The following is a 24412-nucleotide window of genomic DNA, read 5'->3' as shown; positions in this document are numbered from 1 at the left end:
TTTTAAGAAGACATACAAGATGTTCAAGGGTAGTTGCTCGCAATTAAATGTAAAACAAAATAAAAAAGAAAGAATTGAGACAGAAGGCTAAAGTTCCAAATGAACATAATGGTCTGTAATGGGGAAGGAGGGGAGAGTTGTTTTTTTTTTAAGAACTGTAATACATTTTATTGTTTTCTAATTATCTAAATTTTAATATTTCAGAGGATGTTGTGTTAAAAATTACCTACAATTTTGACCACGTTCTTTGGAATATGCTTTTAAATTTTTTTTATTGATTGATGGATATTAGGGGGAGAGAGAAATCTCTATTTGTTGTCCCACTTGTTTATGTATTCAGTGGTTGCTTCTTTTATGTGCCCTGACTGGAGATCTAACCTGCAACCTTGGCATATCAGGATGACGCTCTTAACCTACTGAACTACCCAGCCAGGGTCTTTTGGAATATGCTTTAAACATTTTTGTATGTATTAATAAAACGTAGATCATAATTTTTATATCTATAATAATAAAAATGCAATATGCTAATTAGAATGAACAACCTTCTGGACGAAGCCAGGGCTGTGAGGGAAGCCTGGGTCCCGGGTGCCGGAGGGAAGCTGGTGTCGGCAGCCAGGGGGAAAAAAGGCCTACTCTTGCATGAATTTCATGCATCGGGTCTCTAGTATACATATATACTAGTATGTATATGTAGTTGGAATATGTAGTTGGAATATGCTTTTCACCCCGTAAAACAATATATCAGCACTGTCTTTCTGTACTGATAAGAGGGTAATATGCAAATTGATCCTAACAGCAGAATGACTGCTGGACCAGTCACTATGAGGCACACTGACCACCTCTTGGTCCCTTTCCCCGGCTAGCAGGCTCCAGTCGCCTGATTGGGGGGAAGATGGTCCTGATCTAGGCCAGGCCTAGGGGCTGTACCCGCACATGAATTTTGTGCGCGGGGCCTCTAGTATATTAATGTTCATGCTTTATTTAGCCAGTTCCCTTGTGATGACACTCAGTTTTTTGTTTTGTTTAGTTTTGTTTGCTGTTATAAAAGTGTGATGAGCAACATTTTTGTTTAGCCATGTCTCCAACAGAGTTTTAAAAATCTATGTGCCTGTATTGCAAATGATTAATTAGGGAAGCGGTCGCCAACTGGTGATCCACGGGCCACTGGTGGTCCATGAGGTCCAAAAGGTTGGTGACTGCTGAATTAGGGTGTATTGTTTGTATTTCCTGCTGTTGACCAATGTCATTGTGATCTGGAACTAGCACTGAACGAGTAGGTAGGATCTACATAGTTTTCTAGCTGCTTGGTTGGTATCAGATTGTTTTATTTTTTAACTCATTTTTATTTGATGTTTTCTTTTAATGTTTTTATCACCTGTTAAAATTTTTAAGAAGACAATGTATATAAGCAACTTTACTAATGATATTGTTAATGATAGTAGGAAGAAAAATTATGTAGATGCTGTTTGTTCAGGTTTGTCTTATCCCATTTGATCAACCTTTATGGTAGTAAAATTGACTTGAGCTATTAAAAATATTTTTTTTGTTGGCAGCTCTGTTACTATAATTTTGGATTATATTCTTAGAATAAATTTCTAGAGTGGAATTAGTTGGAGAAAGGAGATACCTTTTTAGAATTTTTGATATATAGTGTTAGATTGTTTTCTTTTTTTTTTTTTTTTTTAATATATTTTATTGATTTTTTACAGAGAGGAAGAGAGAGGGATAGAGAGTCAGAAACATCGATGAGAGAGAAACATCCACCAGCTGCCTCCTGCACATCCCCCACTGGGGGTGTGCCCGCAACCAACGTACATGCCCTTGACCGGAATCGAACCCGGGACCCCTCAGTCCGCAGGCCGAACTCTATCCACTGAGCCAAACCGGTTTCGGCTAGATTGTTTTCTAAAGATATAGCCACTGACATTCCCATCAGAAGAGTATAAGAATCCCATTTGCTACCATCTTGCCAATATTAGATATCATCAATCATCATTCTTTTTGATCAGTAAGAGATGTTTTTAAATTTTCTGAACCAGAGACGACAAGGAAAACTTTGGCATTTATATAGCATATAATTCTGAACTTTTTTTTTTTTATTAAATCTTTATTGTTCAGATTACATTTGTTCCTCTTTTTTTTCCCCCCATAACTCCCCTCCTCCCAGCTCCCACCCCACCCTCCGCCCTCACTCCCCACCCACTGTCCTCATCCATAGGTGCACGATTTTTGTCTAGTCTCTTCCCGCATCTCCCACTCCCCTTTCCCCCCCAAGAATAGTCAGTCCATTCCCTTTCTATGTCCCTGATTCACTATAATCACCAGTTCATTCTGTACAGCAGATTATTTATTCACTTGATTCTCAGATTCACTTGTTGATAGATGCATGTTTGTTGTTCATAATTTGTATCTTTACCTTTTTCTTCTTCTTCCTCTTCTTAAAGGATACCTTTCAGCATTTCGTATAATACTGGTTTAGTGGTGATGAACTCCTTTAGCTTTTCCTTATCTGTGAAGCTCTTTATCTGACCTTCAATTCTGAATGATAGCTTTGCTGGATAAAGTAATCTTGGTTGTAGGTTCTTGGTATTCATCACTTTGAATATTTCTTGCCATTCCCTTCTGGCCTGCAAAGTTTCTGTTGAGAAATCAGCTGACAGTCGTATGGGTATTCCCTTGTAGGTAACTGAGTTTCTTTCTCTTGCTGCTTTTAAGATTCTCTCTTTGTCTTTTGCTCTTGGCATTTTAACCCTTTGCACTCCGCTGTCCCCTCTCAGGGGACATCGGCATTCTAGCATATCACTCGGATGCCCCCTCTCAGGGGACATTGCAGTTTATTAGTGATTACGGGGAATTGAGTTATTTCAACGCAACTTTTTGAGACATGCATGTTTCCCTGAAGTTTTATCTTGAAATGGCCAAGAAATTAAATCAAAATATCGTAAAATTACTAAGATATATACAAGAAATGTCAGCGGGTTTTGTGTCGGATTAAACAATAAACTACATATTCCCGATGTGGGACAAAGAAATGGGACTGCAGTGTGTGTTCTAACAGGAAAACACCTGGTGGCAGGCGTCAAACCACTTATTACTGTCAAACATGCACTAATCAGCCTGCAATGCATATTGGGGAGTGTTACAAAACTTATCATACTGTACAAAATTATAAACAATAAAATATTGTTTTTTTTGCAAATATACATTCCTCGATGTCACCCAATTCATATAAGTCCAATATCATTATAATACGGTACTTGGTTCCAAAATTATACTAAATAATACGAGGGTCTGTAAATGCACGTTTCCGCCGCAAAGTAGCGTCGAGTAGCTGGTAGCCAATGTCCAGAATGGTTCGGAGTGCAAAGGGTTAATTATGATGTGCCTTGGTGTGGTCCTCTTTGGATTCCTTTTGTTTGGGGTTCTCTGTGCTTCTTGGACCTGTAAGTCCATTTCTTTCACCAGGTGGGGGAAGTTTTCTGTCATTATTTCTTCAAATAGGTTTTCAATATCTTGCTGTCTCTCTTCTTCTGGCACCCCTATAATTCTGATGTTGGTGCATTTGAAACTGTCCCAGAGGCTCCTTACACTATCTTCGTATTTTCGGATTCTTTTTTGATTTTGCTTTTCCGGTTGGATGTTTTTTGCTTCTTCGCATTTCAAATCTTTGACTTGATTCTTGCGCTTCTCTGGTCTGCTGTTGTGTGTCTGTATAATATTCTTTATTTCAGCCAGTGAATGCTTAATTTCTAGTTGGTTCTTTATCACAGCATCGAGGGTCTCATTAGATTTCTTGAGGCTCTCATCAAGTTTATCGGCAGTTTCTAGCAAATTATTGAAAGCCCTCAAAAGTGCGTTTTTTAGCTCTATATCCTCCATTTCTGTCATGTTTTTTTGTCTCCGCATTTTTTATGCTTTCTTGGTGCACCCCCTTGTGGTCTTTGTGCGCAGTCTTATTGTAGTTAAGCCTTGATTGTTGTCGGCAATACTAGGGGTGAATTGACCTCCAGGCTAACTGGCTATGAGAGTCAGCTGTGTCTGCAGTGGGAGAGCTTCTGTGCTGAATCTCTAGGGTGGTGCTAATCTAACCTTTGCCTGAGGCTATCCGGCAAATGCTTCTATGCAGGGCTTGGGCGGGGCGGGGCGGGTCCCAGGGGATCTACAGGGTGGGCGGAGCGAGCAGTTATGGCTGCTCTCAGTTCCGTCCCCAGCGGCTCTGCGAAAGCTGCCTTCTCGCTTCTCCCGTTTGAGTCTGGGTCCCTAGAGACTCGCCCGGATCTGGAGCTCAGAGTCTGAAACTCCCTCCCTATTGAAAACAGCAACCGCGCCCTCCGCCGCCGGCCCGCTCCACATGCACTCCAAACCTTAGTATTTCACCTCCGCACTGCGCCTCCTCTGAGTCTCGGTATGGATTTCTCTTTCCTTCTAGTTGTAGAATCTCTCCTCAGCCAGCATTCCTGTGGTTCTGGGTGATGTCCGTTCCGTCTTTTAGTTGTATTTTTGAAGTGGTTGTTCGAGGCAGCAAACTCCGGCGTTTAACCTATGCCGCCATCTTGGTTCCTCTGTCCAGACCTTGAATTTTTCTGTTCTGAACTTCTTAATATTTGTTTACTGTATTTGTCTCTAAATGTATACAAGTGTGTAAAAACTATGAGTTGAATCTCGATGTAATGACTGGCAAAATCTGCTTATAAATAGTATTAATCTTCATAGAAATAAAAAGTTACTGTAAAAAGATTAAATTTTTTAATCATGTAAAAAAGATTTGGTACCTTTTTAATATGTTCATTTTAACAAATGTAGCCAATTATATTTTATTGAGTACATTTTGGTTTGTTCCAGTAGCCGGATCGAGCTGGGAGATGTGACACCACACAATATTAAGCAGCTGAAGAGATTAAACCAGGTCATCTTTCCAGTCAGCTACAATGACAAGTTCTACAAGGATGTGCTGGAGGTTGGCGAGCTAGCAAAACTTGGTATATGGTTTTTTTCTTCATTTGTTTATTTATGTTCTTGACCCTTAGTTTTTAATAGCAGAGAAGGAAGGTTTAATCTTCTTATTTTATAAGTGAAGAAATGGAAGTGCTCCAGATTCTGAGAAAAATCTCAGAGAAATCAAGGCAGAATACTTGAAATTTAAATGGAAATGCTACATCTTTTATTTAGTGTGTGCCTGTGTGATTTCCCATATTTCGCTTTAATCTAGATGAGAATTAAATTTCTAAGAAGGTGTAGGAGGTTTTTGAAGCTGTTGAAATTCAAAGTAGCTGATAAAACTTAATGCTGATAGCAACAGTTTAGTCCTCATAAATGGTGTTGTTTTTTAATTGTTGCTGAATTTATTAAAATAAGATGACTGCCAAATGCTGTACTACATTCCTGACTTTTAACTATGCAACTTGCCCTGGAGTGAAGTCCAGGTGGGAAGGGAATGTCCCTTGTCTCTGTGGGCAGAGTTCCAAGGGCCTCGTGCACCTTCCCTGGGCACTGGCTGTGATGGAACCAGGCCAGTTAGTTAACATGGGGCTCTGGACATCTGGACATTCCAGTCATATCCACCTACGGACATTCGGGGTGGGCAGATGCTGGCCACTGTCATCAGCAGAGGACATGGCCTCTCTGATTCATCCTGTTCCTTCTACCTGCATTGGGCTAGACCTACTACTCCTTTCAAGAATCCACAGCAAACTTTATGCAGGACTCATGTACTTAAAACAAAAATGCCCAACAGGAAAAAGCATGTCAATGGAGTTTCAAAATAACAAAAATCACCAACTCTTAAGTCCTCTGGGACAGTTTTCTCAGCTGTTGGGGAAATGAAAACATGGATTCCTACTTGTAAAAACACATGCAAGGCAAGCCGTGTGGAATGGACACACGAAAAATTTCCTTAATTTTCAAGGTACTTCATTGTTAAAACAGGTCACAACACAGCCTCTGGCCTGTGTGCCAATGTACAAGCTACAAATGCTTGCCTGGCAGCTGAGGGGCATTCTGTAGTAGCATGTTTGAACATTGAATAAAAATCCATATAAAAAAATATTTAAATAGTTTCCATAGGAACACAGATAAGTGTGACCCCGTCGCCTAGGCCTTCCACATTGCTCCATCTGTGCCATCTCCACTTACAAAGACATTTCAGAACTAGCAATAATTAAGTTAATGGTCCCCCTCAAATCCCTTAAGTCAAGCTACCCCCCCATAACAGCAACAAGAATGATTGAAGTGCAGGCTGCTGGGAGGCATTTCATCCCACTCTTCTAGGCACAAGGCACAGGCAGAGCACTGGCGTCCTGCTCTTCCACCTCAAGTGGGAAGTCGTGGTTCTGGACTTCCTGCATCAGTTGCCATGTGAGCCCTAACAGCACATAGTAGATAGTCGGCCTCTGGAATCCATTGAAAGTAGAAGCAGCAGCAACTGTGTAAACACGCATGTTTTCAAAGAGCATCCCGTCCCCCACATGCGTCTTAGGCAAGCCACACTGCTCTACAGTGTGATGGAGGCTGTCACATGCTGGCCCCCAGATGCTGGATGAATAATACTTCTAATCTGGTTGGGCTTCTTCTGCAGAAGGGACTTCACGTGCACATGATCATAGAGGATGCAATTAAATGATCCATATACTCCATCATTCACATAATACATAAAGGTTTTTTCACCCAACTCCTCTTCATCATCAGAGCCTGTTTGTTCTTTTTTTGGCAGTGATATTAACTGCAAGTGTGAAAGCTGATGCAACATAGTATCTGCCTGGCTCAGCTATGAGTGTCACTCCCGAGTCTGATGGAAAATACTTATCCAGGGCTGGGTTGATTACACTAGCAATCTCAAATTTAAGCTTTGCATCCTCAGGTCCAGAAAAGCCACCACCAATATCCAGCAGATACATGTTGAAGCCAACCTTAGCTCCCATATCAAAGACACAGTGGGCATCAGAGATGGCCAGCATGAAGGTCTCAGGGTCAGTACAGCCACTTCCATGTGGAAGCTGACACTGATGGCATCAATGTTTAGCTCCTTTGCCTGTTCCAAAAGAAGCCTGCTGCTGGTTTTGAGTGGGGCATCAAATTTAACACTGAGGTGACAGACAGCTTTGGAATCTTTAGTGGCAATCCACAAAACCAACTTTGCTTTTGGATGTGCCCTGGCAACTTTCATCAACCTGACCTTACTATGGAAAGTGATCATCTGGACTCCTTTATTGGCAGCATATTTAATCTGAGACACTTGTTTATAAGGGGGCCCCCCAAAACTCTACATCAATTGTATTCCAGTTTTGTTGGCACAGACAAATCCTGTCCCAATGGCAGCTAAGGGTCTTCACTATCGTTCTACTGTCATTGTAGTTCTGCTGTCAGTGACCCCGAGGAAGAGCTTTTAACCATTTCAGATGTTTCTTTAGAAGTCTCACAGGTCCGCAACATACAAGGCATCCTTATCATCAGAAGAAGAGACTTATTAATTTTTTGGTCCAGAATGTCCATGGCAGTAAAGCCTTCATCGAGGAAATGGCAGTCAAACTCTTCATTTACTAATGTTGATCATGTTCATGGTTTCTGGATGTTCTGAAATGCAACACAAAGGAAAACGAAGATATGGGAGTTAAGAAACTGTTGCCAGCTGTTCACAAACGTAGCTCTCCAGGAATTCCAAGTCCAGCGGAAGATGGGTGTCCCCTCAGTGCAGCAGTGGAAATGCCCTCAGGCGGGGTGCCTCATGCCAAAGCCTGAGCACACAGAATGGCCATTCCCAGTCAGCCACCCAGCTGCCCACCACCTAGCTCCCTCCCTCTAAGGACCACTGGAGCTTGGGAATCTAAGGGGACTGACCTTTCTTTTTTTAACTTTACTTTTGAAAGTATTACATATGTCTCCTTTTCCCCCCAATTGACCCTTCTAGCCTCTCCCCCTCCCCAGGCTTTCACCACCCTACTATTGTCTGTGTCCATGGGTTATGCATATATGCATACAAGTTCTTTGGCCGGTATCTTCCCATCTACCTACCCTCCTCCACCTCCCTTCTGAGGTTCTACAGTCGGTTCCATGTGTCTGTTTCTCTGGATCTATTCAACAGTTTATTTTGTTTATTAGATTCCACATATGAGTGAGATCATGTGATACTTAACCTTTCTCTGCCTTATTTCGCTTATCATAATAAAATGTGTTATTCTGTCCGTTGAAAGTTATATCTTTATGTTTTCCATGGCAGCCTATTTCAATGATATTGCAGTCGGTGCGGTATGCTGTAGAGTGGATCATTCACAGAATCAGAAGAGACTTTACATCATGACACTAGGATGTCTGGCACCATACCGAAGGCTAGGAATAGGTAAAATTACTATTTTTTTTCTTCAAAGAAACATAAACACATTATTCATTGTTCCTGACCCAGTAAGTCAAAGCATTTTTTTTAGGAATACTGGGAAGTGGTTACTGAATTATATAGGGTGAAGAGTATTTAGCCCTAGCTGATTTGGCTCAGTGGATAGAGTGTCGGCCTGCGGACTAAAGGATCCTGGGTTTGATTCTGATCAAGGGCACATGCCCGGGTTGTGGTCTCAATCCCCAGTGTGGAGCATGCAGGAGGCAGCCAATCAATGATTCTCTCTCATCAATGATGTTTCTATCCCTCTCCCTTCCTCTCTGAAATCAATAATAATATTTTTAAAAAATAATATTTATTTATTAACATAATTCAATTGGAAATCCTATAGATTTGTTATCAATGTCCCTTTTGTTTTTTCTGTTTTCTTTCTACCTGGGATGTCTTGTATATAAAGGTTGCTTTTCTACTAGCAGTTTTAAACATACATAGTATAGAAAGAGAACAAATATGCAGAAAATCAGGATGTCTAGTGTTTGCTTCAAATTCTATAAGGACTCAGTAAGTGTTAGGATAGTCATTATGTGTAATTTAAAGATTGATCTTTATGAGATTACTTATTTGTTTGTCTTGTTAATAGGAACTAAAATGTTAAATCATGTCTTAAACATCTGTGAAAAAGATGGCACTTTTGACAACATCTATCTGTAAGTACAGTGATATTTAATATTATCTAAAGAGTTTAATAAATTGTCAATAGAAATCTTTACAGAATTTTTTAATTCTGGTCACTTATTTCATTGTCCTTTGGAAACACCATGGACGTAGTGGTTATGATGTTATTATTTTTTTGTTTTAATAATAGATTAAGAAACCTGAGGTAAAACATTCTTGTTTTGCTTTAGTATGTTGGGGTGGGAGCTTCAAAGTCACAGGGATGAAATAATTTAAAATTTAAATTGTTAAATTTAAGAATCCATTAATATTACTTTAACCCTCAGTTTGCACTCTGTTTTGATTAAAGTCTCTTAGTTAGGTGCTCATTAGCAGCAGAGTTTAATTATAAAAATCAGAGAGTACCTGGCTGATATTATACTTAGATCTTAAGAGACCTCTGATTAAGAGCCAAGGATAGGTCATAATAATGGGTTGTTTATTAAGATTCTCATTTTTACTTTGACAGTGGGAGAGGTTAAGTTATAATGCTATTTGAGGAGTAATTGAGAAAGCTCAAATTATTTTCAAAAAATAGCATGTTTTTATATCAATCACAAAGGATATAGTCAGGCATTTGAGACCTAATATTTTATTTTTATCTTTTTTTTTCTATGTGTGTTAATGTGGTCTTTGAGTCATCCTTGTGGTTATTATTCATTTTTAATTATAGAAATCTTCTCTTGTTGTAATAGAAAATGTTATGATAGCTAGCCCTTTGTTGATTTTAGGAATAATCACTATTCCTTGAGTCACTAATCTCAGCCAACTGTCTTGCAAATGTAAAAACTAGGTTAAAAGTGTAAGTCTATCATCAGAAGGTTTTCTGAAATGAATACCTAATCTTTGTTGATTACTAGTAATTTCAAAGAAAGTCTAACAAATGTCAGCAATATTCCACCTCCAACCAATTTGAAGCTATCTGTGGGGAACACATAAAAGCTTATGAAATAGTAATTTTTTTTTCTGATACTTCTTATATCTCAGGCATGTCCAGATCAGCAACGAATCAGCAATTGACTTCTACAGAAAGTTTGGCTTTGAAATTATTGAGACCAAGAAGAACTACTATAAGAGAATAGAGCCTGCAGATGCTCATGTGCTGCAAAAAAACCTCAAAGTTCCTTCTGGCCAGAATGCAGACGCGCAAAAGACAGACAACTGAACAAATTACAAATGAACTTTCTTGCACTTGCTTGTCGCCAAATAAAAGAGAGGCCCATTGATTTCCCCACCCCCCAGCCCTTTGTTTTGAAGCTTTTCCCCCTCCTTGTTCTTTTTTTTCCTCCTTTCTTTCCTTCACTTTCCTCTAAAAGTTTTAATACTTTCAAAATTAATCATGTTTAGGTTGTTTTTGTTTTCTTGTTTTTGTGAGGTGGTTTGACTGTAGGAAGGAGAGGTATAGATCTGTTTATTTCACAGTTAAGATATATGGTCCCGAAAATTTGGGTATCAATTTCAGTTTATTTTTAACTTTTTTTAATGTCCTGCTTTCACATTGAAGGGCAGAACCTACAAAATATTATATATTTCAAAAGACAAAAAGCAGTAGCAATATCTTGTTCTCTAATCATAGACAAGTTTAGTGTGTTTGTGGTACTTTGGGTTTTTCACGACTGTTTGTGGGATACTAATCCCTAGACATTGCCTTCAACTCCACCTTTTGTCCTTCTAAGTACTATCTCAGGAGTTGGACTATTGTTATCCTTGTAAGAAATACAAAGCTTATTTTGTGTGTGTGTGTGTGTGTTTAAGCAATTATTTCTTCCTTCCTCATTGGTGGCTGAGGGTGGGTGGGATAGTTTGGGTAGGTAGTGTTAGACTTTGGTCTCAGTATTTGAGTTAAACTGCTTTTTGCTCATGAGTTGGTTGGTTGTTAGCAGGTTTATTTTTCCTGCTGTTGATTGTTATTAGTGGCGTTAACTTTTAGAGTGTGAGCTGGTGAAATTAATTTTTTTTCCAATATTCCAGCTAAAGATATGGCCTTTAACACTGACCTAAAGAGGTTTGTTGTGACTTACTTTTTTTTTCTCCTGTCCCCTTTCTTCAGTAAACCCACAGTAGTTAGTCTAACCTTAAAAATGGAGTTGGTGTCCTTATAGGTCAATACCCCTAAAGAATCCTGAAGCAGGTGTTGTCTATTGGACATATTAAAACATACTTAAAGATAAGATTAGATGGACTTGTGGCACAATAAATGCATTTAATGTCAGTTAATGCAGGCTGTTAAAAGTGTGGCCACTGAGCATTTGATTATGAGGAAAGAATATCTAGACAGTATTTTTGAGAACGACATAGCTGTGCTATTATCTGTTGGAGAACATCCCAGATTTGCTTACATTCTGTGCCTATGATACTAAGTTTAAGGATTCGGGGGAGGGAGAATTGTTAAACATATTACTTCTTTCTTGGAAAAGTAAAAGTCTAGAAGTGTTACCAATGCAAATGTCACTGTGACCTCTACTGATAGAACTGGTTTATGCCAGATCATTTTCTGGTGCATAAGGAGTGGTTTTGACAGGTTGATAACTTTGTAAGAAAAGAGACATCTGAAATTATCTTGTTTTCCTCCATAGTCCCATCTCCAATATTTAAATTTTTATGATTGCCAATATTGGTGGCCCAACAAATGATCTCACTAGACTTTAAAATAGTGCATAGAGTTTGAAGATTCTGTCATTTGACTTTAAAAGGAAGGTTGTTTCATAATATTTATCCTCTTATGTAAATTCTGCTGTGAAAGTCTCATCTCTCCAAATATGTTAAATGACAAAATTATTTTACACAGTGTTTATACACACTTTATAATCTTAAGTTCTTATTTGAGAATGTGAAAGTACAAAGTACAATAGACTTCAGCAGTCTTAGTTGAGTGCCAACAATAATACAGAAAAGGAAGATAGTTGATGAATGAGTTTATAGGGTTCTAATCTTAAGATAGTAAAAATGTAGAAAGACCATGCTGGTTTCCTGGGTATCAGTTACTTCAGCAGTCTAAATCTAAGCTTAGAATAAAAGTTTAGCATTAAGCACCTTTACCTTATGGATAAGCTTCCGCTTGCTCTTGCCAAGAAAAGAGTGCTTGAGTTACAGAAGGCATAATTAGTTTGAAGAATTCAGCCTTTTTGTAAACTTACAGATATCAAAATAGATTTTGATATATAAATGAGTTTTCTGAGATGACACTGCCTCTATTTCTATAACCATTTCACCTGGACTATCAGTCCTATGAATGTATCCCTAAATGTTGTTATTGAAAACCGAATAGCTGCCTCATGACAATTAAGTACATGTTATTTAAGGAGGAAAAAATATTAAATTTTGAATTGAGTATGTAGGCTCCCTATCATTATACTGTTTCTTTTTCCACACTAGTCAATATCTTTAACCTAAATTGTAAATGTTTGTAAAGGGTTAATCATCCTACATCAGACTTGTATTAAATAATTCCATCCACTTACGGAGGAGGAAGATATAGAAGAGGTAGAAGCTGGGCACTAGTTCATATGCTTATGAGTCAGTAAAGCCTGAAATAAGGCCCCATGTTGAGTTGGTTATTTTGAAATATGATAAAAATTATTATTGAGGTAAAACTATTCTATTAACTTGATGATTGGATTACAGGATATAACCACCATATTTTTCAGGACAGACAGTTTTTATCGTGGGATGAATAGGTAAAAAATTATACTGGATGGCAATTGTATTTGGGTTCTAAAGAAAAAAATCTGTAGAGAAATCTATGCAATATATAATTTGTCCAGATTAGTTTTCATATGGGGAAAGAAGTTCTGAAATATCACCAAAGCAGTTTACTCATCAATTGAAAGTCCTCCAAAAACAGAACTATTGGGAAACCATGGTGTGTGGGGTGGAAAAGAAAAGCTCCCTCAGTTTTTTGGAGGGAATAACTTTAAAAGTACTTAAATGGCTAAGTTTACTTGGTGCAGTTAAGAATTAAATTTGTTGATTTTAACATTGCTGTTACATCTGAAATAAACTTATGTGATGTTCTAGTAATAATCTGTGATGTTTGCATATGTCAAAAAACACACACACACTACTTTGTGTTGAATTTTGAGATCAGCTATAGGTAGTCATTGTTTACTATTTCCCAATTTGTTTTTTGAAATACTTTTTCATTTCTTTGAAATCTAAAATAGCCAAAGTCTAATCAAAGCCTCCTAATTCAGACCTTTTGGAACTTGCTAGAAACACTGTCCAGTATCTGCAGTTCAGTCTCAATGAGAGAAAAAGATTCAAGGAGTTGTCTTCTTTCTGCTGCTATATTTTGAATGTAATTGTTAAAGATACCTGACACTTTAGGCTGTGATCTCATTAGTGGTATGCATTCACTACAGATGGTAATATATTCAAAATTTTTTCTTTTTGTTAGCAGTGAGGAAGGAGTCTTAATAGTTGAATGAGTTAGTTGCTCTTTAAGTTGTTTTTACTGAACATCAAACATGGATTTAAAATTTTGTCTTTAACAAAATTAACTCAGTGTTTACTATCTTAGTCAAAAGTGTTATAATTCAAATTTTATTTATTCCATTCAAGAAACAGTGGATGGTCTTTGCCTGATGTCTTAGTTATCCCTGTGTAGCACGTTATCCCAAATTTAGCAGCTTAAAACTTGTATTATCACCCACAATTTCTGAGTCAGGAATCCAGGAACAGCTCAGCTGGGATCTGGCTTGAGGTTGCAATGAAACTGTCAGCCAGGGTTACATCATCTTGAAAGCTTGACTAGGGCTGCAGGAGTCATTTCAAAGATGGCTCACTCATTCACTTGGCTCCTGGAGGGATTTAGTACCTTCCTGTCACCTGGCTTTCCCCAGAGCGAATGATTCAAGAAAGTGAGCAGAAGCCATGCTTTTGTATGAGCTATCTTAAGAAGTGACATGCTAATAACTTCGGCCAAGTTCCGCTGGTCACAGAGACCAACCATTGTACCAACTAGGTACAATGAGGAATACCCAAGGACATTAATACTGGGAAGTGGAGATCAATGAATATGACTCCACATTATACTTGGAGAAAATTTTAGGCTTTGTTGACAATAAAGGCAGGTTTAATAAAAAGATTCTGTTACCTTACTCTCTAGGGCTTAATTTCCTACATAAGGGTTAGAAAGCATTGCACTTTATCGTTATTCAGAATGTAAAAGAAATAGGGAGTGGGTCTAAAAGTTTTGCTCTTATGTTGAGTTTTATGCCTGGGTATATAGTAATCTGTCTCCCAGATTAGTACATTTCTAGCTGTGTGAGTTGAATATTCCTGGGAATTGGGTTACAGTAGTGAGTAGAAATGATGAGCCTAAGAATTTTTCAGGGAATAAATCATGGCAGAGTATCCAAAATTGGACTTGCCTTATAAAGCTGTACCACAGGAATTTAGTCCTAGTTACAGCCAAAATAACATAGCCATATGGATAAAAGAGCTTGAGTAAGATTTTTAAATGTAGTTATCTTGATAGAACACAGAAACGTAAAGTCAGAATAATCTTACTGGGGCAGAAATTCTCAACCTTTCCAATTATAAATTTAGAACATTTGGTTTCTTAGGTAAAATTGTTTATCTTGAATCAAAGTCTGCTCCGGAAATAATTGGGAGCATAAAGTTAATATGAAGCAATCTCTACTTAGCCTCAACTTTAAATCTTGAATTATGGCTTGCTTTATAATTGTGATGAAAGCTTAAATCTAACATTTGTGAAGATATACTAATTGGGAAGGAATAGTTTGGAATTTTTGAACTTTGAATTAGGTATTTCTGATTTGTTAAATTTCATCCATTTTATTCTACTTACTGTCCTGAAAAAATCAAGACATCTGCCCTAGCTGGTTTGGCTCAGTGGATTGAGCGTTGGCCTGCAGACTGAAGGGTCCCAGGTTTGATTCCGGTCAAGGGCACATGCCTGGGTTGCAGGCTCCATCCTCACTAGGGGGTGTGCCGGAGGCAGCCGATCCATGATTCTCTCTCATCAATGATGTTTCTCTCTCTCTCTCCCTCTCCCTTCCTCTCTGAAATCAATAAAAATATATTTTTTAAAAAATCAAGACATCTGCGTTTATAAAGGACCCTAAGTAGTCTAAGTGAAATCCACGTTAAATGGCTGAAGCTTCAACAAGATATCTGACTACAAGGTTTTTCTTTGTTTTCTTGACCAAACTTCTGGAACTCATCTACTTAGTTCATCTTTTAGAAATTGTATTGATAATATCAAAAGTTCTCCATAAAAAGATTTGGACAATCTTAAATCCTATTTGTCACTAGCATTCTCCTACACCAGTGATTTTTCAACTGGAGTCCCACGGCACACTGTTGTGCCACAAGCATTTTTAAAACATGCAATACCTGACTGACTAGTCAAGAGCAGTGACCTCTTTTCCCTTAGAATGTCAAATTTAAAGATGACAACCAAAGGACTTGTATACATACAAAAAAAAAAAAAAATTGACAACAGCCCAGCCAGTTTTGCCCAGTGGTTGAGCATTGACCTATGAACCAGGAGGTCATAGTCGATTCCAGGTCCAGGGGTGCAGGAGTTTCATAACTCTGTTTTTACCATCTTCCTAAAGGAGAATGTTATCTGCCTTTTGTTGATGTAGAAGCTGATCAATTATTCTCTCATCATTGATGTTTCTGTCTCCATCTCCCTCTCTGAAATCAAAAATATATATTTTTTAAAAATTTTAAATGACAACAGCCAACACAATAGCCATCCAGTGTGACTGGATCAAAATTATACCCTGTTTTTCAGATTATCAAAAATAAATATTTTTTGTTATGCTGCAGAAATTTTGTAATTAGTTTATATATGCCATGAGATGAAAATAGTTGAAAATTGCTTTCCTACACTAAAGTATAATAAAACTGGATGAGGACACATTTGTAATAACTAATAAAGAATTTTTTTTAAAAAAGTATAATAAAACTGTCAGGTACCACATGTGTAATCTAGCTTAAGCAGGTAAAATCTGAATATGCAACTTGAAAAAATCAGTATAAATAGCAGTAAAAATTGGGTAAGATGGGGCCTTTATTATAATACACTCAAAGCAGTTTCATGACTTTGTTTTTTTGCCATCTTCCTATATGAGAATCTTGTCTGCCTTTGTTGCTATAGAAGTTGAAAATTGTTTCTACAGATTTATCAAGCACCTACTGTTTATAATTTTTATGGTTATGTTAGCTAGGTAAATAAATCGTGGCCTCCCTCTTAAAAAAGATTTTTTTAATTGATTTTTAGAGAGAGAGAAACGTTCATGTAAGAGCGAAACATCGATCGCCTGCTTCCTGCATGCCCCCTACCGGAGATCAAGCCCACAACCCAGGCATGTGCTCTGACCAGGAATCAAGCTGGCAACCTTTCAGTACACCCAACTGCCACACCAGCCAGGGTACATGCAGGCCTCTTAAAGGGAAGTAAAATTCTAATTCATGTAGAATTCATCTCTAAGTAGAGGCCTGTTTCTTTATTAAAATAACAGCCTCCAAGAATCTTTTTCCATATTTTTATTGATCTTTTTTTATATAAAGGAGGGTGGAGAGAGAAAGAAATATCAATGTGAGAGTGGGATATCAGCTGCTTCCTGCACGCTTCATACTGGTTATGAAGCCTGAAACCTGGGCATGTACTCTGACTGGGAATTGAACCAGAAACCTTTTAATGCATGGGAAGACACCCAACCAACTGAGCCACACCAGCCAGGGTGATCCTCTAAGAATCTTGACTTTACCTTTACTTTGTAAGGAACTTGGTGGAGAGGAGTATTCTCTACCCTGACTTGCTTTCTCTTAGTTGGCATTTTAGTTGGAGATCATAATATCAGCAAAATTAGGAGTGACCTTCCATATAATTTGACCTTTTGCATGAGAATCCAGAGTAAGCTGGTCTATCTCCCTAGTGTTTTGATCATTTGGTTTCTGATCTCTAACAATACTTCTTCCCCAGATTACTGATGCTAAAAATGAGCACCTACTAGCTACTGGATTCAGTTCATTTATTTTGCATATAAGGAAATCTGTTGACCTTTGTTTACACTTACCTGTGCAGGTTTCCTCATACCTTCTTATTTACTTGGTTGTGGTTAAAACACTGATAACTCCTGTAATTTTAACTACCATACTACCCCATATTAGCTTCCCCTTCTCTTGCCATACCCTCTCCCTACATAAAATTGTCTAGGGTCTCTTCACTTCAAATCAAAGGTCAGCAAATAATAGGACAAATTTAGAGCATGATTCCTGGATCATTGCCAAGCCTTAAGGTTAAGAAAAGTGTTCCTTGTAACCTTTAGGTACCCTCCCTTATATGAGATCTGGTCAAGGAGTGTACAATGGGTTAGGCACTGACAATACAGTAGTGAAAAAGATGGGCATGGCTCTGCCCCTGATGATCCTTAGCAGTCTGGTAGGGAACAAGTATTACACTATTTCAATTACCTTGAGGTACTATATTGGGGTGGGAGGCATAATAAATTTTACAGAATTTTTAATACACTCAAAGCAGTTTAAATCAATTTTGACTTTGGTTGTTGGGGAACACGAGACTTGGTTGGAAAGTTTGTAAGGAGGATATCCTATCTAATAAAAGACAAACAGGGTAATTGACCGTACCTTCACTACGCTTCTCATTGGCTAATCAGGGTGATATGCAAATTAACTGCCAAGAAAGATGGCGGTTAATTTGCATACGTAGGCGCAGTGATGGGAGGCGAAAGGGGAAGGACGGAAGCGCGGTGATCGGAAACCCAGGCGGCAGGCAAGAGCCGGGTGGCAGGGCAAAGGCGCCCCCCAGCCAGTGATCGCAATCGGGAAGCCAGGCCACAGGCAAGGTGGCACCCCCGGAACCCAGGAGCCGCCTTGCCTGCGACCGTGATCTTGATCGGAAAGCCAGGCCGGAGGCAAGGCAGCCCCCTGGAACCCAGGAGCCCGTCGGGGAGGTCTGCAGACGAAGCAGTGATCAAGCTATGGGGGGGAGGGTGGGGGGCGGAAGGAGCTACAGGAGCAGCTCTGGCCAGAGACTGAAGACTCCTGCCGGAGCGAGGAGCAAAGACTGAAGGCTCCAGCCACAGCGAAGACTGTGTCCAGAGCGAAGATGGAAGGCGGTGGCCAGAGTGAAGGTCTGGGTCCCGGGTGCCAGAGGAAAACTGGTGCCAGCAGCCAGGGGAAGGGAAAGCCTATTGCACGAATCTTTTCATGCAACAGGCCTCTAGTATTCTAATAAAAGGGGAGTATGTGGAAGGCTGCTTGCCCTGTTTATCAGTATGGAGACTTAGGGGAGTGCCAAAGGTGACACCCCCGATTATTCCTTGACCTCCAAACAAGTCTGTGCACGTGCAGACCCCTGGGTGTTTACTGGAATCCTTATGCTTAATCCCTGGATGTCCTTGCCTAGAGGACAATGTAAACACTTGTGTCCTCCCAAGATTACTCACCCTATTGATTGTACCAGTATTTAAAGATAAAAATTCCAATAAAAAAGCCTAACTAGGCAGGCAATCAAGGCTGCCTGGCCGCTATCGGCCATGCCATCCCTTAGCCCTCTCCCCCACAGTGAAACAGTGCTGGAGTAATCTGTTTATCCGTTGTCCAGGGGCTACTGGTCAGCCCCGGCATTTGGTTATGAATACAAAATGAATAATTGAATGTTAATATTGTGGGGGTTTTTTAAAATATATTTTTATTGATTTTTAGAGAAGGAGGAAGGGAGAGCAAGAGAAACATCAATCATTGTTTCCTGCATGCACCCCAACCATGGATTGAACCAGCAGCCTTTCAGTGCACAGAATGGCGTTCAAGCAAATGAGCCACACCAGCCAGGACAATATTGTTCTTTTTTTTTTTATATATATATTTTATTGGTTTTTTTACAGAGAGGAAGAGAGAGGGATAGAGAGTTAGAAACACTGATGAGAGAGAAACATCGATCAGCTGCCTCCTGCACACCCCCTACCGGAATCAAACCTGGGACCCTTCAGTCCACAGGCCGATGCTCTATCCACTGAGCCAACCCAGTCAGGGCAAGAATATTGTTCTTGTTAAACCTAATTGTGAAAAAATGGGAGATAATTAATATAAGACTTTAAAATTGAAAAACGCAAGATATATTAGCAACATTTCTATACAGAACCAACTAAGTTTAATAAAAGCTAGATACAAGTTATCAGGAGCATTCTGATAACACTCACCAGCTAGAAAGTGGAAAACTAACCCATTTACACATTGCAAAGGAGTAATTTAGTTTATACAATACTAGAGCCCCAGTGCGTGAAATTTGTGCAAGAGTAGACCTTCCTGCACCGGCTTCCCTCAGGCACCCAGGACCCGGGCTTCCCTCGCAGAGGGAGGCCCCACCCACCCGCAGTAGCCCACTGGCTGGTGGCCTGGGCCTTCCTCTGCAGGGTGGTCATGGGGTGATGGCCGGGCCCATGACCAAACACATCGCACCTGCCTTGGCTGGCCTGGCGCCAGTAGGTATCATAGTGTGGTCCCAGATGGTCCTTCCACTCTTTAGCCGTTCAGTCGATTTGCATATTACACTTTTATTATATAGGATAGTAAGTTCTTTTGAAACTTAGTGAATTCTCAGAATAGTGATATACCACATTCATGGATGTAAAGAATATTAAATGCCTTAAAAATGTTTGCAAAACAGAAGTTTAAGAATTCTAACAAGTATAATAACCTCAAGGAAAGTTGTAAAAATCAAAAAGTTTTGAAAAACAGGTCAGATTTAACAAAAGTACAATTATGTGTCTTAAAATGGGGGCTGCAAAATTTTGCATTAAGACAACTTAAAACTTTTAAAGAGCTCATATCTAAGGGAAATATTCAGATTTATTTTATAATGGAAGGACAAATCACAAAAAATACAAATAATCAAAAAAATTAAGTAGGCAATTTACAAAACTATGACTTTATTTTTGCCTCATGATGAGAATTTGAAGATATTTGCATCCTGCCAAGCCTAACTCTGCTGCCTTGTACCAGATTCATTTTTTACTATCCCATAATTCCACAATTGGATATTTTAAATTCTTGGTAAATGTTAAGTAGATAGAAAATAAGGCTATAGAAGATGTAACATTTTCAACCAACTTGACCTAGTAAACATATGTAGAATATATCACCCACCAACATAAGAAGACATTCTTTTCAAGTGCACAAAGATTATTCTCCAGCCCTGATCAGTTTGGCTCAGTGGATAGAGCGTCGGCCTGGGGAATGCAGGTCAAAAGTTGACCACTTGCTTGTATCGCTGCCATTCATTTCTGAAAGCTTCTAAAAAGAAAATTCAGTCCTTCCAGTATGGCTCAGTAGTTGAGTGTTGAGTGTTGACCCAAGAACCAAGAAGTCACCAGTTCAATTCCAGTCAGGGCAGTTGCCCCAGTTGCAGACTCAATCCCCAGTAAGGGGTATGCAGGAGGCAACTGATCGATGTTTCTCTCTTAGCAATGTTTCTCTCTCTTCCTCTCCCTTCCTTTCTCTCTCAAATCAATAAAAACATATTTAAGAAGAAAAAGATAATTCAGCCCTGGCTGGGTTGCTCAGTTGTTGGAGCATCATCCTGATAGGCCAGAGTTGTAGGATTCCTGTTCAGGGCACATGCAGGAATCAACCAGTGAATGCATAGATGGGTGGAGTGGCATCTCTCTCTGTCTCTCTCTCTCTGTCTCTCTCTCTCTCTCTCTCTCTCTTACCCCCCCCCATCTTCTCTTTCTCTCTCTCTAAAAATCAGTAAAATAAAATAAGCCATAGTTGGCTAGCTCAGTTGATTAAAGTGTCTTCCCAGTATGACAAGGCTGTAAAATTGATCCCAGCTTAGGACACATATAAGAAACAACCAATTAATGCATAAATAAGTGGGACAACAAATCTCTCTCTCTCTCTCTCTCTCATCTATAAATAATAAATTTTGAAAACTAAACATAAATGAATTAAAATAAAGAAAATGCAAGCTGCAGTCATAAACACGATGAGGTATTGGTGTCAAGATTGAAATAGACACTTTGATCCATACTTCTACAATGTACAACAATTGATTTAAAATACACCATGGGTCTAAATATCTCTTTATATCAAAGCCTAAGTGCCCAAACAACCAGTCAACTGGTTGCTGTGATGCACACTGACCACCAGGGGACAGACGCTCAATGCACAAGATCGGGCTCCCTCCTGTCTGGATTGGGCCTGCAGGGATCCATACAAACTGGCTACCCGACATCCCCCCAGGGGTCCCGGATTGCAAGAGTGCACAGGCAGACCAGGCTGAGGGACCCCACCAGTGCATGAATCCATGCACTAGGCCTCTAGTAAAGCTATAAAACTCTAGGAGAAACATCTGTGTGATCTTGTGTTAGTCAAAGATTTCTTAGATATGACACCAGAGGCAGGATCCATAAACAAAAATAATTGATAAATTGAACTTAAAATTAAGAACTATTATTTGAAAAACATTGTTAAGAAAATAAAAGGATAACTCAGGAACTGCGAGAAGGGATATATATCCACAATATGTAAAGACAAACTCTCAAGACTTAGTAAATAACAAGCAATGCAATAAAAATGGGCAATAAGTATATGAAAAGATGCTCAGTACCACTAGTCATTAAGAAAAAGTAAAGTCACAACAAAATATCACTATACACTTACTAAAATGATAAAGTTTTAAAAGACTGACCATATGAAGTGTTAGCAAGGATATGGCACAATTCAAATTCTTATACTAGGTGTACCAGTTAATAATGCAGATTTTTTCAATAGATGGAGTTACAGATATGTTGATATATATGCGATTTGATATGTATGTTATTTTGTTGTATTGACAACAAGCTTCAAAACTTCATATGTCAAATTTTCTGAACGTGTTAACATAGGTATTTTTACGCTTAAAAATATGCGATTTGATATGTATGTTATTTTGTTGTATTGACAACAAGCTTCAAAACTTCATATGTCAAGTGCTGCTGAATACTTTGGGAAGCTTATGGTGAACATACTCCATCTCAAGATACTTGTGAACGCTGGCTTGAACGTTTTGAAAGCGATGATTTATTTTTTTTTTATTTTTTTTTTATTTTTTTTTTTTTTTAATATTTTTTTATTTTTCGCTTAAAGTATTACAAAGGGTATTACATAAGAAAGCGATGATTTAAATGTGAAAGACAAAGAACGTCCAGGTCAACCGAAAAAGTTTGAAGAAAGACCAACAATGACAAGCATTATTGGATGAAGATGCGTGTCAAACTCAAAAACAACTTGCAGAAGGATTAAACATTGCTCAGCAAACAATTTCCGATCATTTACAAGCAATGGGACAGATTTTAAAGGAAGGAAAATGGGTGCCACATCAACTGAACTAAAGACAAATGGAAAACTGAAAAGTCATCAGTAAAATGTTGCTTCAACGGCACGAAAGAAAGACTTTTTTGAACTGAATCATGACTGGTGATGAAAACTGGGTATATTTTGAGAATCCCAAATGCAGAAAATCATGGGTTGATCCAGGTCAACCATCAACATCGACTGCAAGGCCAAATCGCTTTGGAAAGAAGACAATGCTCTGCGTTTGGTGGGATCAGGAAGGTGTGGTGTAGTGTGAGCTTCTAAAAGCAGGTGAAACCGTTAATACTGATAGCTACAGACAACAAATAATCAATTTGAACCATGCTTTGATCGTGAAACAGCCAGAATGGGCCGGAAGACACGGCAAAGTAGTTTTGCTTCATGATGACGCACCATCACACACTTCAAAACCAGTTAAAGACACGTTAAAAGATCTTGCCTGGGAATTATTAACCCACCCACTGTATTCACCAGACCTTGCTCCTTCATATTACCACTTGTTCAAATCCATGCAACACACACTTTCTGAGCAGCACTTCAAAACATATGAAGAAGTGGAAAATTGGGTTTCTGAATGGTTTGCCTCAAACCAAGAAAAGTTCTATTGGGACAGTATCCAAAAATTACCTGAAAGATGGGGAAATGCGTAGCTACCGATGGATATTACTTTGAATAAAGCACTTTTGACATTTCTCTTGAAATTATCATGTTTTCTTTGATTACATAGTCTATTATTGGTGGGAATATAAGACTTTGAAAAACAGTTAAGCAGTTTTTATTAAGAAGGCACACTACCCAGCCAGCATGGTTCAATGGTTTAGTGTCAACCTAGGAACTAGGAGATCAAGGTTTGATTCCAGGTCAGGGCCCTTCCCTGGTTTCTGACTTGATCCCCTGTAGGGAGAATGTAGGAGGCAGCCAATGATTCTTTCTCATTATTGATGTTTCTCTCTCTCTTGCTCTCTGAAATCAAGAAAAATATATTTTAGAAAGGCACACTTATTGTATGAATCATCCATTCCACTGGATATTCACCCAAGTATTAACCAAGGAAAATGAAAACAAATGTCCATATAGGGGGAGACTGAGTGGGGTTGGGGGGGGGGGGAGACAAAAGTAGGTTTACAGTTGTATGTGAAACAATTTATTCTTGTATTATTATTTACTAATTATTGTGTTATTTTCCATACAAACAACTGTAAACCTACTTATGCCCCATGTACAAGATTTGTACACAGATGTTCTAGCATCTCTATTTGTAATAGTCCAAAACTGCAAACAATCCACATGTCCACCAGTGTTGAATACATGATATATCCATACAATGGATACTATTTAGCAACAAAGACTAATTATTGACCCCCACAAAAAAGTGGATGAATCTCCCCCCAAAAAAGTATGCTAGATGAAAATGAAAGATCAGTAGGAGGCCGAAAACCAGGTGACACAGACTTTATTAGAGGAAAGACCTGCTGGGCTGTATTGCAAAGGGAGAGCAGCAGCCCGTGCAGCAGTTAGAACTCTTTAAGGAGAATGAGGAAGGCACGAGGGCTTGGGGTACTTGGTAAGAGCTGGTTGGTTAGTCGATGTATATGTCCATACAAGGTGTTCCTTCTGGACTGGGGCCATATCACATTTACAGTAAGTCATCGTCATTCCAGGGACGGGTGGGTTTATTAATCACATTCCAGGGAAAGGTGAGTCTATCAGAAAGGAGATAGACCAATAAATAAATGAATAAATAAATAAATAAATAAAAAATAGTCTGTACATACTGAAAGGGCGAGGGCTACGCCCTCCATCTTGCCCCGAATCCTCCATTTTTGGGCAGCCATGTGCTCAGCAAGGAGCTTCTTCCCGGAAGCCCAAACCTCCGCTAGCCACACCTAGGATTTCTTTAAACTAACCAATGATAATCAAGGGAAGTGTGCGCCATAGATACGACCACATCCTGTGTAACAAGACACCGACTTGCGCCTGGCCAATCGGCAGGGCCCACAGTCCTCTCTCCTCCCC

At 39.0% G+C, this 24412-nt stretch overlaps 1 protein-coding gene and 1 pseudogene across 1 annotated transcript; one reads left to right on the top strand and one right to left on the bottom strand.

The window, feature by feature from the left end:
* The first annotated feature begins 888 nt into the window (after nucleotides 1–888).
* Nucleotides 889–13060, top strand: NAA50 (N(alpha)-acetyltransferase 50, NatE catalytic subunit). Its single transcript, XM_006094457.2, has 6 exons — nucleotides 889–895; nucleotides 1617–1620; nucleotides 4842–4979; nucleotides 8213–8332; nucleotides 8967–9033; nucleotides 10028–13060. Exons 1-6 carry the CDS (start codon nucleotides 893–895, stop codon nucleotides 10203–10205), a joined length of 510 nt encoding a protein of 169 aa, XP_006094519.1. The 5' UTR covers nucleotides 889–892; the 3' UTR covers nucleotides 10206–13060.
* LOC102428912 lies at nucleotides 6195–8206 on the bottom strand (annotated as a pseudogene).
* Nucleotides 13061–24412: the final 11352 nt, after the last annotated feature.

The sequence above is a fragment of the Myotis lucifugus genome, unplaced genomic scaffold (genome assembly GCF_000147115.1).
Source record: "Myotis lucifugus unplaced genomic scaffold, Myoluc2.0 scaffold_137, whole genome shotgun sequence".
Lineage (NCBI taxonomy): Eukaryota > Metazoa > Chordata > Mammalia > Chiroptera > Vespertilionidae > Myotis > Myotis lucifugus.
This window is presented reverse-complemented; position numbering and strand designations above follow the sequence as displayed.